This window comes from Triturus cristatus, chromosome 12 (assembly GCF_964204655.1).
Source record: "Triturus cristatus chromosome 12, aTriCri1.1, whole genome shotgun sequence".
In the NCBI taxonomy this organism is placed as follows: Eukaryota; Metazoa; Chordata; class Amphibia; order Caudata; family Salamandridae; genus Triturus; species Triturus cristatus.
In genome coordinates, this window is record NC_140595.1 from 614,260,200 (window position 1) to 614,274,778 (window position 14,579).

General features: G+C 45.3%; 1 protein-coding gene across 1 annotated transcript in view; it reads right to left on the minus strand.

Annotated features, from left to right (window-relative positions):
* Positions 1–8,427: 8,427 nt before the first annotated feature.
* DPEP1 (dipeptidase 1) overlaps positions 8,428–14,579 on the minus strand; it is a 159,320-nt gene continuing 153,168 nt past the window's right edge. The window contains exon 10 of the mRNA XM_085637794.1: positions 8,428–9,576. Coding sequence (XP_085493920.1) covers positions 9,388–9,576 — 189 coding nt within the window. The 3' untranslated portion in view covers positions 8,428–9,387. The remainder of the gene's footprint in view (positions 9,577–14,579) is intronic.

Below are 14,579 nucleotides of genomic sequence, written 5' to 3' on the forward strand. Positions count from 1 at the left end.
TGGAGTGCCTGTCCTAAACATCTGTAGGTTGGTGCATATGTTCATGAAGCAATGCTGCCTTGACAACCAGGTCCAATGGGAAGGGCATTTTGTCAGTTCATTTCTGCCAGATTTCTTTGTGAGAGCCCACTCTACTTCGTTTGGAAGTATCCACCAGAGGAACAAATTATTACCGTTCGGTAATGCTGTTTCTTGTGGATACTCTATCTAACCACAGATTCCCTACTGCCTCCCACCTCCCGTCCTGTCGAGTGGTATCTTTTTAACATCTAAAATTTGCCCAAATTGGAGATCTGCACACTGGTACCAAAAATTATGTTGTGCCCAGTGCCAGAGGGCGTGGAACAAATGCAGAAAAAAACTGATGTCGGCTGCAGGTCTGGCGCTTATGACTGCTCCATCTCGTCTGGGGCGTAATGAAGCCTATGTGGAGTCTCATAGTGCTACCTAGTGATGTGTGGGAGCATTGCGATGAAAAGTTTCCAGATCCAGTCTGGCGCCTGTGGACTATTCTAAAGATAAGGAATGAAGTTGAAGTTGAAGGGTTTTGTAAAGCGCTCTACTACCAAACGGTTTCTTGGCGCTGAACAGAGACTATCCCAGGGAAACGCATGTAGGAGACTACAATGGATAAGCCATGGAGAAGAGGTGGGTTTTAAGAGCTTTGCGAAAGTCCATGTAGCTGGAAATGGATCTGATGGCAAGGGGAAGTGCGTTCCAAAAGAGGGGAGCGAGGATAGAGAATCTCGAACCACCAAGTTTTTTCCTTCGGTAGCGAGGGATGTTGAGGAGGAACTGGGTCGAGGAGCGAAGGTTTCTGCCAGGGACATAAGCACTGATCTTTGATCTGATGAAGTCAGGAGCCGTGCTGGCCAGTGACATAAAGATCAGGCATCCCATCTTGAATAAGGATCGTTCCAGGATGGGAAGCCAGTGAAGGGTCTTTAGGAGGGGGGTAATATGATGGCATTTCGGAAGCCTATAGATAAGGCGAGCTGCCTGATTTTGGATAAGTTGCAGACGACGGCGTTCGTACGCGGGAATCCCGGCATACAGGGCACATTGCCATAATCTAGACGGGATAGAATCATGGCCGAGATGATGAGTTTGAGGGCTTCCACAGAGAAGTAACGGGAGATTTTACGAATAATTCTAAGGGATAGGAAGCAGGATGAGACCACCGAGCTAATCTGGGAGCGCATAGAAAGGTCTTGCCAGATTTTAATACCCAAGGTTTTCACAGAGACCGAGGGAAGAGGAGGGGGACCGAAGGAAGGGGGCCAAAAGGCGGGGGACCAGGGTTAGAAGGCCCGCCGATGAGAACCAACTCCGTCTTGTCGGGATTCAATTTAAGTTGGTTAAGGTTCATCCAATTGTGGATGAATGTCAGAGTGGAGCGGAACTTGAGAATAGAATCAGAAGAGGGGGAGAGGTTGAAAATAAGCTGAAGGTCATCGGCATAGTTAAACACCGTGACCTCCATTGCCTGTAAAGCGGCAATCAAAGGATGTATATAGAGATTGAAAAGGAGAGGGGAGATGGAGGAGCCCTGGGGCACCCCGCAAGAGACTGGACAAATGGGGGCAGAGAAGCCCTCCAGTCTAACGGCTTGGGTACGGTCAGTCAGGATGGAGGTGAGCCAAGCCAGGGCCGGACCGCGAACGCCGGCGCCCCCGACACGGTCTAAAAGAGTAGAGTGGCCGACCGTGTCGAAGGCGGCAGACAGATCGAGGAGGACCAGGGCCTGTGGGGAATTGATATCAGCACTCCTCCTGAGCTCATCCACCACGAAGAGAACAACGGACTCAGTGGAGTGAGCGGGACAGAAACCAGCCTGATTGGCGGCGAGGAGGTGGTTATCTTCGATAAAGGTGGAGAGGCAGGAAGTAATGTAACTCTCCAGGATCTTACTCAGAAAAGGGAGTAAAGAGATAGGTCTAAAGTTAGAGAGAAGGGTAGGGTCAGCGCCCACCTTTTTAAGGATGGGAATGACCGTAGCGACTTTGAAGAAGTTAGGAACAATTCCCTGAAAAATGGAAGAATTAAGCAGGGTAAGGGGGGGGGGGTCAGGACAGCTGGAAAATATCTCCCTCAAAATATGGGCAGGACAAAGGTCGGAGGGAGAGCCTGTCTTGACCTTCCTCAACAAGGTGAGGAAGGCCTCCTTAGAGATCAGAGGGAAATGGTCAAGGGTAGGAAGGGTAGGAGGGGGTAGGGAAACAGAGAAAGAAGGGGGAGGCAGCGGAATGTGGCGCTTGATTGTGGCAATCTTCTCAATGAAGTAGTCATTGAGGCCATTACAGAGGGATTGAGAAGGGGTGGGCTTAGGGGCAACTCTATCAGAAGCTGCGAGCTCATGTACGATCGTGAAGATCTCTTTAGGTTTGTAGGCCGCTTGATGGATTTTTTGGGAAAAATAGTCCGACTTGGCTGAAAGTATGGCTAATTTATAGTCCCGGAGCTGGACCGAATAGTGAGCCTTCAGGTCTGGACAATACTTGTGCCTCCAGCGGCGTTCGGCCTGCCTAAGCGCAAGTTTCTGGATTTTAAGATCATTGGTGAACCATCTGTTGGCATCATGGGAGCGACAAGTTCTAACCTGTTTAAGGGGGGCAACTTGATCACAAGTAGTGAGCAGCCAGGTATGGATGGCAGTCACCTGAGAGTTAGGGGAGGTGTCAGTTAAGACAGGAGAGGAAGACGCTAGAGAGCTGCAAAGAGCGGACAAATCCACACGGTTCCAGTTGCGGGCGTAGATGTTTTTAGGGAGGGAGGGGTGAGTGGTCACCTTTAGGTCAAGAAAAAAAGAAATCAGATAATGGTCTGACCATGCACAGGGAAGCACCAAGGGGAAGGAAATAGACTGATTAGCGGACCAGACTTGGTCCAGAATGTGACCATGTGTGTGGGTAGGAATGGAAATGTGGGATGTGAAGTTCATACAGTGAAGGGTATTATTGAAATCTTTGGACATGGAGTCCTCGCGAGGATCACCCGGCCAGAAATTTAAATCTCCTAGTAATAGTACTGCGGAGTTGTTGACAACAAGAGTGGCCAACAGTTCCTGTATGGCAGGAATAAAATGGGGCATTGCCAGAGGGGGCCGATAGAAAAGCACACAGGTAAGAGGGGTCACAAGATTGGTGGAGCGGGCAACCAAGCAGTGAACAGCTGCAATAGGGGGATTGGGGAGAGGTTGAAACTGGAGGTTGGAGCGGACTATCATCGCCACTCCACCGCCGGTCTTCCCCTCAGGGCGGTCGGCACGAAGAACATAGTATGGAAAAGGAAGGGCCACTAATACATCAGGCAAAGAGTCAGGAGTGAACCAGGTTTCGGTCAGGAACAGAACATCGGGCTTAGTGGTATCCAGGAGATCAAAGAGCTCCATTTGATGCTTGACCGCCGAACGGGTATTGAGGAGATAAACGGTGGCTGAGGGGGGAGGACTCGCACGGGGTTGAGGCGGCGGATGCAGATATACAGAAGACCGTGCCGATGAATGTGGTCCAAGCAGGTGGGGCGGCCAGTTGATATGGTCTAACTGAGAGATCCCAAGAGTATTAAGGCGAGCCACCAAGGATCTGCTGATAGGCCAGTCGGCGTGGTAAGCTAGCAATTGATCAGAGGAATATGTAAGAAAATTGGCATAATGAGGGGATCTAATGAAGGAATCTACTGTTATGTAGAATATCCACCAGAAAGAATGTTACTGAAGGCACGTAACTTGCTCATGCAGGCGTCCACCCAAGTTTCACCAAAGTAAGCAAGTATCTGGAGCACCAAAGGCCAAACTACACTCTTTTCTCCAACTAAGTCCTCCTTTACAATTCACCAAACAGTCCCAGCGAGCATTGCAGAGCAAAAACAGTTTAAACAACATTCTGCCCTAATCTTTGTGTTACCCACTTTGTTGTTAAAATATACATATTTTTAATCCTGCAACTCCCATTATGCGCAGGCTTAGCCCTCTGAACTTTGCTTCTGCGCAAAATCAAAATCTATGGCAGTGTGCTCATACGAATTCCTGCAATCCTATAGCATCCATCACATGTGAAAGACCTGCTTCTGTGCTCATTTACTGTCAAAATCTTGGCATATCTTGGACTTGAAATATTGGGAAGCCAGTGTGATGGGCCTATGGTAGAGGAAAGAGTCGCATATTATCAATCATACGTCACCCCGCAGCACTCCGCTGTCATTTTAGGCACTGTACCATAAGGTTGGGTTTGCTGACACAAATAACATTGATTGTTAGAGGGAAAGAGCAAGACTGATTACTAGATTGTAATACTGATGCAGAATCATGGGGCATTGCACTTGTCAAACGCATTGTGTGGGAAACCTTATTTATCACTGCGCCGGTACAACAAGAGGCCTTTACGACTATGCCTGAACAGCGAAAGCTTCTTTACGAGTCTTTCCAACCTTTTTTACCACAAATTACTTTACAACGAAAATGTAAGTATTTGGCAGATAAGAGTGTATGTGTACATATATATATATATATATATATATATCCCAAACAATGCCCATGCATTTGGACACACACTCCTCCAGCTGGTGATTTAGTCAAAATCATTTATTCAAAAGGAACAGGCATTTTCACTCCGATTGCTTAGTCCTGCTGCCTGACGCGTTTCTGAGCCTTCAAGCTCTTTCATCAGAGGCAGTTTGCGTGCATCCCTAATGTTCAACTCCCACAGTTCCCTGCATTTCACTTAACTTAAATGGCCTCCGGTGTGCCATTCTTGATAGAAATCTTTACAGTGCATGCCGGAACTTGTGGTACAATCAAAGTTAATTATTTTCTCCAGTGGATTTATGTGCACTTTCAAACCTTTTTCCAGGACCCAATTAAAGCCCTCCAGTGGGCCTCGGAGTAACAATCCTGTTCCTGTGGTATAAGGAACCAGCTGCGCCATATTCTCACCGAACAGTTCAGGTAAGACTGCCAGCCCACTGGGTTATTATATGGACTTTCAATCCCAGGATACCTTGTGCTGATACTCACCGGAGTCTGATTGTATGCAGTATTAAAAGGGAATACATTGGATAGCCACGTGTCAGCATTTCTATGTAGCAGCGTACTTCTGAAGAAGGGCGGAGCCCGAAATACGTCAGGTGCTGCAGGCGCAGGGTGTGACGACGACCTTCCCTGACCCGATATACTCCGACAGTGAGTGCACCCCGCTTGGGGCAACCTGTGGACAGTGAAAAAATATATATATAGATATATATATAATCACGCACAACAATCTTCTTCACAGAAGGACTCGCGCTCAGAACAAAACCAGAAATGTATTCACCAAGGTTACACGTTTCGACAGCCAAGCTGTCTTGATCACACGTTTTTTCTTTTTTTTTGTGTGATCAAGACAGCTTGGCTGTCGAAACGCGTAACCTTGGTGAATAAATTTCTGGTTTTGTTCTGAGCGCGAGTCCTTCTGTGAAGAATATTGTTGTGCGTGATTTAAATTACCGGAAGACATGCCCGGTTTGACTCGCCACCTGTCTACGGGCCACGGACTTTGGCAATCTTGGTCGTTTTGTGTGCATATATATATATATATATATATATTACCTACTGGCGGTCGCCAGTAGGTAGTTCTAGTTAGGACCCTGTTTCCATAGGAAATCCGCAACATTCTATTTGGAATAACTTTGGCGCCGGTCGACGAATCCTCACGAAATTTTCAAAATAGGTGGGGCGCTACGCTCCGCTCCTACCCTGAAAGTCTCGGGGGGATTCGTCAAGCGGGGGCTGAGAAAAAAGGGGGGTCCCAAAACGCGTTTTCCCCATGCATTTTTCCATAGGACCTTTAGACACAGCTACAGCCCGAACGGCCGAACAGAGTTACTTGAAATTTGGCAGAGAGGTAGTCCTCAGGTCAAGGAAGTGCCTTTTGTAGGTCTGGTGTAAATCTGTTCAGTAGATCCTGAGAAAATAGCATTTAAATCAATATATATATCTGAGCCAGCTTACGGTGCGCTTACCGTGCGCTTACGGTAAGCTTACCGTACGCGTACGGTGACGTGCGCGAGCGCGATTCTGATTGGCTGTTAGATCTTAGTAAACATTCGAATCGGTCGAAACCAGGAAGTGTCGGCCGCCATTTTCTCTCTCGCACTCTGAGGGGAGTGGAGGAAAAGCAAACTCGGAAAACAATAAAAGAGGCTTGCTAGACAGCTCCCAACCACCCAGTCATGTTTATGGTGTCCTCAAAGAACCCACAAAGGCAAAAATTTAATTGTGTTTATTTTCGAAAAATCGTCGATTACGCTTACCGTACGCGTACGGTAAAAAATAAATTAAAAAAAAACCAATATCCATGTTCTCCACACCCCGTGTGCAAAAGGTGCCCGAAGGCGCTCCTTTTGTGCATGGCCTAAATTTGACTAGACCAATCAATAGATAACCTTTAACAACGATGCACCTAATACGGCCTCCGTGTGCGGACGGTGCGCGAAGCGCATCGTGCGTACATGGCCCATCTAGCGTAACGTGGGCACGCGGTGCGCGTAGCGCACCGCGTGCCCACCCTGCGTGCACGGCACTAACTGCGTAAAGTGGGCGCGCGGTGCGCGAAGCGCACCGCGTGCTCACTGTGCGCGCACGGTGCGCGAAGCTCACTGTGCGCGCACGGTGCGCGAAGCGCACTGTGCGCGCACGGAACGAACTGCGGAAAGTGGGCGCGCACGCCACGAACGGCGTAAAGTAACTTAGCATTTTAAAAAACGTACAAATTCACTGAAAAAACCATAGGTTTCACACACGTTATAGTTAGGAATTAGCATTTAAAAAACCTTGCAAATTCACTGAAAAAACCATAGGTTTCACACAAGTTATAGTTAGCGGACATTTTACTGATAAAAACCATTGAAATTCCCCCGTTATAGTTAGTGCAGGCAACTATAACTCACGCGACCGCAATCCTCTGCTGATGACATATGTGTCTTTATGAGAAAAAAATATTTGTAATATATGTATAGCTAAAAATTTATGGAAGAAGACATGGGTAAATAAGTGTCTAAATACAGTATTAGCATCAGCAGAGGATTGCGGTCGCGTGAGTTATAGTTGCCTGCACTAACTATAACGGGGGAATTTCAATGGTTTTTTATCAGAAAAATGTCCGCTAACTATAACTTGTGTGAAACCTATGGTTTTTTCAGTGAATATATATATAGATATATATATATTATACACCCACACACAAACATACCTGTTACATGTCTACCATATTTTACCATGCATGTCTTTATCATGACAATGTAAATATTAAAAAAACAATGTTGCTGTGAAAGCACATTCGTTCTTCCGGAGTCGTGGTAAAAGCATTTGTTGTAAATGCCATCTTGGTGTTCTTCAAGGTCCCTGGCACTGATATCCATATGTGATAAAATAAAATCTATATTAAGCATGATTGTACATGTATTTCATCGTTCACAAAAAGCTCAACTTAATCAGGACAAATAACTACAGGTGAGAATTTTTTTTGTTTTTTAATTGCGTAATTGGTCAGGGACAGTAAGCACTGCTGGACAGATGTTACAGCTTCTGTCTGCAGCTCATTCTTACCTTTCAATTAAGATAGATTGAAATAACCAGGCTCTTAGTTTGTGGGATTTTTGGCTTTGGGCAGGCGCATGATTCACAACCTTGGTTGTGACTGGTGCTCGATCATTCAAGTTATACCTGCATAGAAGATTTATAATGCAACATTTGAAGTGGTATGTATAGTGTGAGTTGGAATAAAAAAGCTAGAATAAATTGTGTTAAACAATTCCTAAAACAAATAAAAAATTACAATTCTGTCAATAACATAAACAAGCATTGTCAATGCCAATTGGGCTCGCTTACTTTCCTTTTACATGCAAGCAAGACTGTTTGGCATTGCCATTGCTTTTTATTGTAGTCTGTTAAGCTCCATGTTGTATCTTCTAGATTTTTACTAGAGTTTTTTTTTAGTGACCACCAGTTGGAACTGAAAGACAGCTAACTGGTGTTTAAACATGGCTCGGTCTACATATACAAGTAAGAAATTAGCCTCAAGTTGCTTCACCTTTGGAGGGAAGACCCTTAAATTTCTCGGTAGTCCTGGCAAGTCAAGCATAAAAGAGAAAATATCAGCGGAGTGAGTTTAGATCATTGTTATAGGCCATCAGAACCCGTGGCATACCCTTCCCACTTGGGGCCACACAGTAAAGTATACAAAAAAAGTGATGACATCACTTTTTTGACTACTTTAGTGTGTCACCCTAAGTGGGACAAGTATGCCCGTGATGTAGGTCCTGTGCACACTGTGTCACTGAAACCAAGTAATACTTGGCTGATGAGCCATAACTAGGGTGAAACCAGTCTGGACTGGGTTGTGGCCTGAGTAATACCATTAGCTGAGAGTAATTCAAGCAATCCATCCATCATTTTTTCTATTTTTTATTTTTATTAATTAAAATCATAGTTTATAATTTCAGTATCTGGTTTTCAGCCACAAAGTCATTGGCAATCGCTGCACACTAGCTCCATATAACTTTGTAAGGTACTTCATCCATGCCCTTTTGAGTTAGTTCTGGTATGATAGAGTATGAAGCATTTTTGTGCTGTGGGTCGCAGAGAGTCAAAAGCCAGGTGAATCGTTGGGGTTGATTCATGTTTTTTTCTCCCTTGTTAACTAGACACAGTGCTGATTGGACAGTTTTGATTCAGCGTTAATAATTCCTGAACTACAAGTCCCAGAAGGCAAGGACATAACAGGGCTCTCGATCAGCTACCCTCCCTCGCCCAAGGATAACTTGAGGTTGCTGTAGGAATGTGCCCGCTCTCTCATTCTTTACTATGCAGGTGCATGTTTGTTTGCAAGTTGGTTGGGATAATTAGAGGTTGTGGGGCATACAGGAACAGAGATTCAAGAATCTGAAGGGATTTGAAGACTGCTATTTTTGGACGTTTCCATCAGAGTCCACATGGATGGAAACCAGCAGATCCTCCGCTGTGCCACAAAACAATGAAAATGTAAATCTTCAGCCTCTTTGTAGTCTGCTTAACCCTAATGCCCGCGTCGTTTGTCAGTTCTCCCAGTGTTGGAAAATAAGGGAACTGAGGGAGAGGCAGATAGACTTGACTGAACAAGAATCATAGAGTTTGTCAAGCAGAGAAGCTAGGGTTCAGATAGCGCTTTTCTGACATTACAACGCTTAAAAAAAAAAAAACATCCTGCCAAACGTAAGTGGAGCTGCTCCAGGTTCTGCGTTGGATATATGGTGGTGGATCAGACAGGGTCACGGTTTTGCCGCAGTTTGGAGTTGCTCCTTTAGCACAGCTGTGCCTCTGTTGGTACCTTCTGGGGTGTGATGGTCTCTGTATGGCTGATGCTGGCCTAGGCATTAAAGGAGGAGAACTGAGTAGAGAAGCGGCAGGGCAAGGACGACAGGCAGGATGTGGTTGCCACCTGGTCCTCCATTCTCCTTGACTGGTTCAACCTTGTAGCCGTATCTGGTTCTGCAGGGTCCTTCCAGTTCTTTGAAGTCGATAGGCTCATCATAGGGTAGCACAGAAGACATGTTTTGTTTCACCTGTAAGGGAAGCACACAGGGTTCAACAAGTTGTGTCATCATAAAGGAAAAACAGAGTTAGATGGACAGGCCTGTATATCATCATAAAAAAGAACACTGGTTTGGAAGGACTGCGATCTTAAAGATTATCAGGATCAAGGAAGAACAAAGGGTTACATGGACAGAGGTCATTCAAAACGACATCTTAGATGTGCTGGAAAGAGACTTAGGAACAGTAACGGACGACACAAAGTTAGTGAAATGGTACTTTTAGAAGAATGGGTGGTTGGTGCCTGCCGAAGGAAATGATGAGCCATGGAGGTGGCCATTATCAGTAAGAGTCGGAGAGGAAGTTGGTGCGATTTTTAGGTCTCGCCTACGCTGCGCGCATGCGCTGCATAGGAAAAAGACCTTTTGAAATCGATTCAGTTTTGGCCCCAAAAACGTGCACGTGTTGCATTGCTTTGAATGGCAACACGTGCACGTTTGGCGATTTCCCTTGCGGGAGCGAGCTTTGAAACTGTCTGGTTTCAAAGCTCGCTCCCGCAAGGGAAACAGGCGCAGGCCCCCTCCTCTATCCCCTCCCCCTGCTGCCTCCTCCTCTCCTCGTTGCCTCTGGTGTCTCTCAAGCAGTGTTCCCCGTAGGGGCGCGCTAGCGGGCGCTCCATACCTTTTCCCCGCACTCACTACCTTTCCCCGCACTCAGACACTAGTGCTGCACACACACATCATTGCAGGTCACTGCCTGCATCACACAAGAGCGTGAAACCCTTCTTCGGCCACAGCAGAGCAGGATGAGCTGCAGCAGTTGATTGCAGGCCCATGGAGAGGAGCAGATCACAGTGCAAGGGGACAACCTGCAATGGCAAAGATAAGTTTTCTTTTTCCATGACACTTTGGATTCTAGCAGGGTCATGGACATCTGAGCAGGCGGCTCCTTCATATGCTGCTCGTTCTGTTTTTATCGAGGCTTTTGGGGTGGCATTCAGCGGCGTTCTGCAGCAGTGTGTGTTTTAGTATCAATCATAGTCAAGGCAGCGGATATTGCTGATATGCTATTTTACAGGATAATTTTATTTAGAAACAGAACGTTTTTTATATACAGTCCCATATTGCATCCTAGCCATGGAATTCAAGGCCTATGTTTTTCTTAAGTTGTTTCACATTACTTCTCTGTCTTTGTTTACTTTAACTATTAGCCAGGGGTTATTAATTCAGCTCTAGAACATATTTAAAGGCGCTTTCCCCTTATAATATTTCTCACATTGTTCTAGGGCTGCCTTAGTGATGCTACAAATGATTAGAGACCATGAAAGGGCTCAGGGCACTGCACTGAAGAGCCCGCTAGTCAGCCCGTGCTGAAGGATAGGGAATCTAATTGCAGAAGCAGCAAAGGGCGGTCCAACCTGTGAGTGTTGGATGCTGCAGCAGCAGGTAGTCTCCATCATTGGGCGGTGAACTGTGAGGCTGATTCTAGGACAGCACTTTTGAAGTTTTGCATAGTTTGTGTTCAATTATACTTCTATTTTGTGCCACGTTTACTGTGCAGGGCTATTTGACGAATGCATTTCTTATCACAGAACTTTATTTCTTAGCAGCTATAATAAACGGTAGATAATCCAGGCGTATCCTGATTCCCATATAACAAATATCTAGTCAACCGCAAAAAAGACCTGGGCATTTAAGTGCTCTGAGAAATGCAATATTTGTTTTTTCTATTCTATCTATCTGCCTTTACTTTTATGTTGCACGGCTACGTAATGCATACTTATCTTTCTTACCTTTTTATTTTTTACCGAGTGATCCATTCTCTAGCTTCTCACCCCCTTCCTCCCTTTCGATCTTAATTCTTGCTGTGCCTTGTAATTATCACTTTACTTCTCGGGTCCCTCTTTTCTTACTATCTCACTCTGCACGCCACTCTTTGAAGTGACATTAGATTCTATCACTGCAATATACAAAAATGCTCTAGACCAGCTTCCATTAAAGTTGCCATAACTCATTTATGTCTCCATTACAGGGGCAGGGCACGTTTGTAAGATGTAGCAGCTCTTGTAACGTCCACCACCCTTACTGTCTTGAGAGAGGCTCTTGTGTGTGTTACTACAGTAACATTTTGTAATGGTAAAACTTTCTGATTCCTGTTTTCCCTAACTGGGATGTAGGTGGTACTTAACAGATCATTTCTTATGAGTGTGCCACTAAGTCACAAAACTGGCTTAAAACTTTATTACATGGAGTAATGTTTGTAAAAAAAACCTTGTATTGCTTTAGTTGTAAAACAGTAGTTTAGAGTGGCAAATACAACTGATTTTGGGAGCTTCACACAGCATTTACATAAATGGTCATTGTTTTGCTGCACATACCCTTGACTGCAGCGCACAGAGACCTTATACTGCTGCACACAGTGGAAAAAAAATTAGAGGGAGCATTACTCTCAAGGGCACTTACTTGTGCATCCAGAGGCCACGGCAAGAGTTGAATCTTGCACCTCTACGGACCCCTATCTCAGGATGGGTACGGCGTTGTGGCCTTTCTCCCAGGAAAGTCTTCTTACTCCAAGTTACAGACGTAGGGGCAGATTTACAAGCCCCTTGCACCATTTTTGCGTCATTTTTAACCTTGGAAAAATGACGCAAAAGTGGCGCAAGGGGCTTGTAAATCTGCCCCAAAATGTGCACAGGATTTGGTTTCATCTGCATGGAAGGCTAGACCTTGGGACAGGTTTTTGCTTTGGCGAGTTTGTGCCTGCTCTTTGGAGCAGGGTCCAAACTTGGGAAACGTGAACTCCATGTTGTTGCCTCGCACTGTACATGCTCCACAGACTGCACTGCCATCTTCACTTCCTGCTCATGGTACTGACCCAGTTGAAGTGGTGACTTTCATTAATGATTTGTTGACTATACTCCTCCAAGTCTCTCTTGTGCACCTTTGGATCCCAAAGCATCTGTGACTCCTTAGACTGTGCTTTCACCAGCGGTGTCTTCTCCTGCTGCAGTCCCTCAAGTCTCTGAAACTGATGCAGCTTCAGGAGCTGTTATTTTGCTGCTGACTGCCTCACACTCTGCTTCAGTGTCATGTCTGATATTGAAGCAGTGCCTAGTGCTTTGTCTGACTCGGTTTTTGGGAACTCTGGAGCCATACTCTTTTGAACCTTCCACAGTCATTGCTTAAGGCTCGGTTAACATTTTACTGCTTCAAAGGTAGATGGTGAAACCCATTTGCTCTCTTCCTTTTGGGGCTCTGAAGAGGCTTTATGTTGGGTTTCAAGAGCCTGCTGATTTCCACACTTCAGGTGTAGTTATCCCTGAATGTCCTTCTCAGTCCCTTTGGAGGATCTCAAGCTCGCACGGTGAGATTCAACAATGTACAGATAAACTTAAAAATGCGAAATGTTTATGAAACTCGTGTTGGTCTCTGCCCCCCCTGCCTGTCGATTTTCAACAGCTCTCCTCCATTCTATGTATTTCCAGGACTGTTGATGATAGGAGAAGTACTGGGCACAATGGAAGCAGATTTATTCCAGTTTTGGGAGAGTACCATTTTTCAAGGGTGAGACTTCTCAAAAGGATCGATGTGACCTGAAAACCATAAACGTAGGCCCAGGCCTATTTGTGTCAAAATAAAGAAAACCAGTTCATATGATTGCTAGACTCATATCTGTCTTCTAAATCAGTAATGTATCATCAGCACAATGTAAAGTATATAATTTTCGTTTGCCAAAGTTGTGGCATCTAGTCCAGTTCAAAAGACTTAAATCACACCATTGACAAAGCGTGAAAGAGGTGGGTTCCAGGGCCACACTTGTCCACAGTAATAAATCGGTGGTCTCTGCGTTATCACCCATCTCTATTTTACATAGTTATTACAATTTAAATAAATGATTATCAACGATAAATTACCTGAGACAAGGTGTCCATGAAATGCTTCCCAAAGAAGAGGGCATGGTATTGTCAAAGGCTGTGTTTTGTCAGCAGTTGCCATATTGGGTTCCCTTTTCAGTGTCCCTTAGTTCCAATGAAGAAACACAAACGTAATCTACTGTACTGATATCAGCCTTACAACATGCTTATAGATAGAGTATATCCCTATCTTCAATCAAGTCTTTTAGTTTATCCAAGACCATTTGACAGAATATGTTTTGGATCTTCTAATTGAACCTGGTGATAATTTTTGGATCGCTGCGCTTTCCTTTCTTGAACACGGAAATATCTTCGTCTCCAACTATGTGCTGGGAATGAGTGCCCTGTGGGAAAGGGTATTGGCTATAAATAGGATATCTTGACTCCTCAGCTCAATCTCTGATCTATATAAAACAGCAGGTACTTGATCTAAACCGGGGGTGCGGGGGATGCTTGTTTTCTGGCTCATTATGGCATTTTCTACATCCTTTAAAGGAAAAAGCAGAGAAGAGTGCTCCACAACTGCTCTAATCTTAACTGTATGCTTCAGTTATCACAGGTGGTAGAGCTATGAAGTGAAGTGAAGTGAAATGTTGATACCATGTCTCATATTTAAAATGGGCCCTGGTTTGTTGGTAATCATAATCCTTCCTTGGACACTTGCATTTAAAAAAGCATGAATATCTGTGGACTCTGCTGCAGCCCTAAGCTCCAACCATTCCCTTTTTAGGTCTCTCCTACACAGCGCGCATGCGCTGCATAGGAGGACCTTTAGCCGTCGTTCTGCTGTTTTTCGAAGCACATACTCGTGCTTGTGGCGGCATCCACCTTGCGGGAGCGTGCAGGGGCGCGCCATAAGCATGAGTATGTGCTTCAAAAAAGAGTAGACTGCTCTCCCCAGCGTGCGCGCACCACTCGCAGGCTCAACTCCTGCTCCCCCTCTCACAATTAACTTTCGCGGCCGCAGGGCCGCGCTTGTATTTCAGTGCTTGTTACATTGTGCCATGACTAGTTATCATTTCCTAACGCCCCCTTAGTGAACGTTAGAAAACCTTGTGTGCTTGTCATTAAATGTGTATGCCTACTCCTGTAGATTAGAAATGTCGATCATTATTATTACGA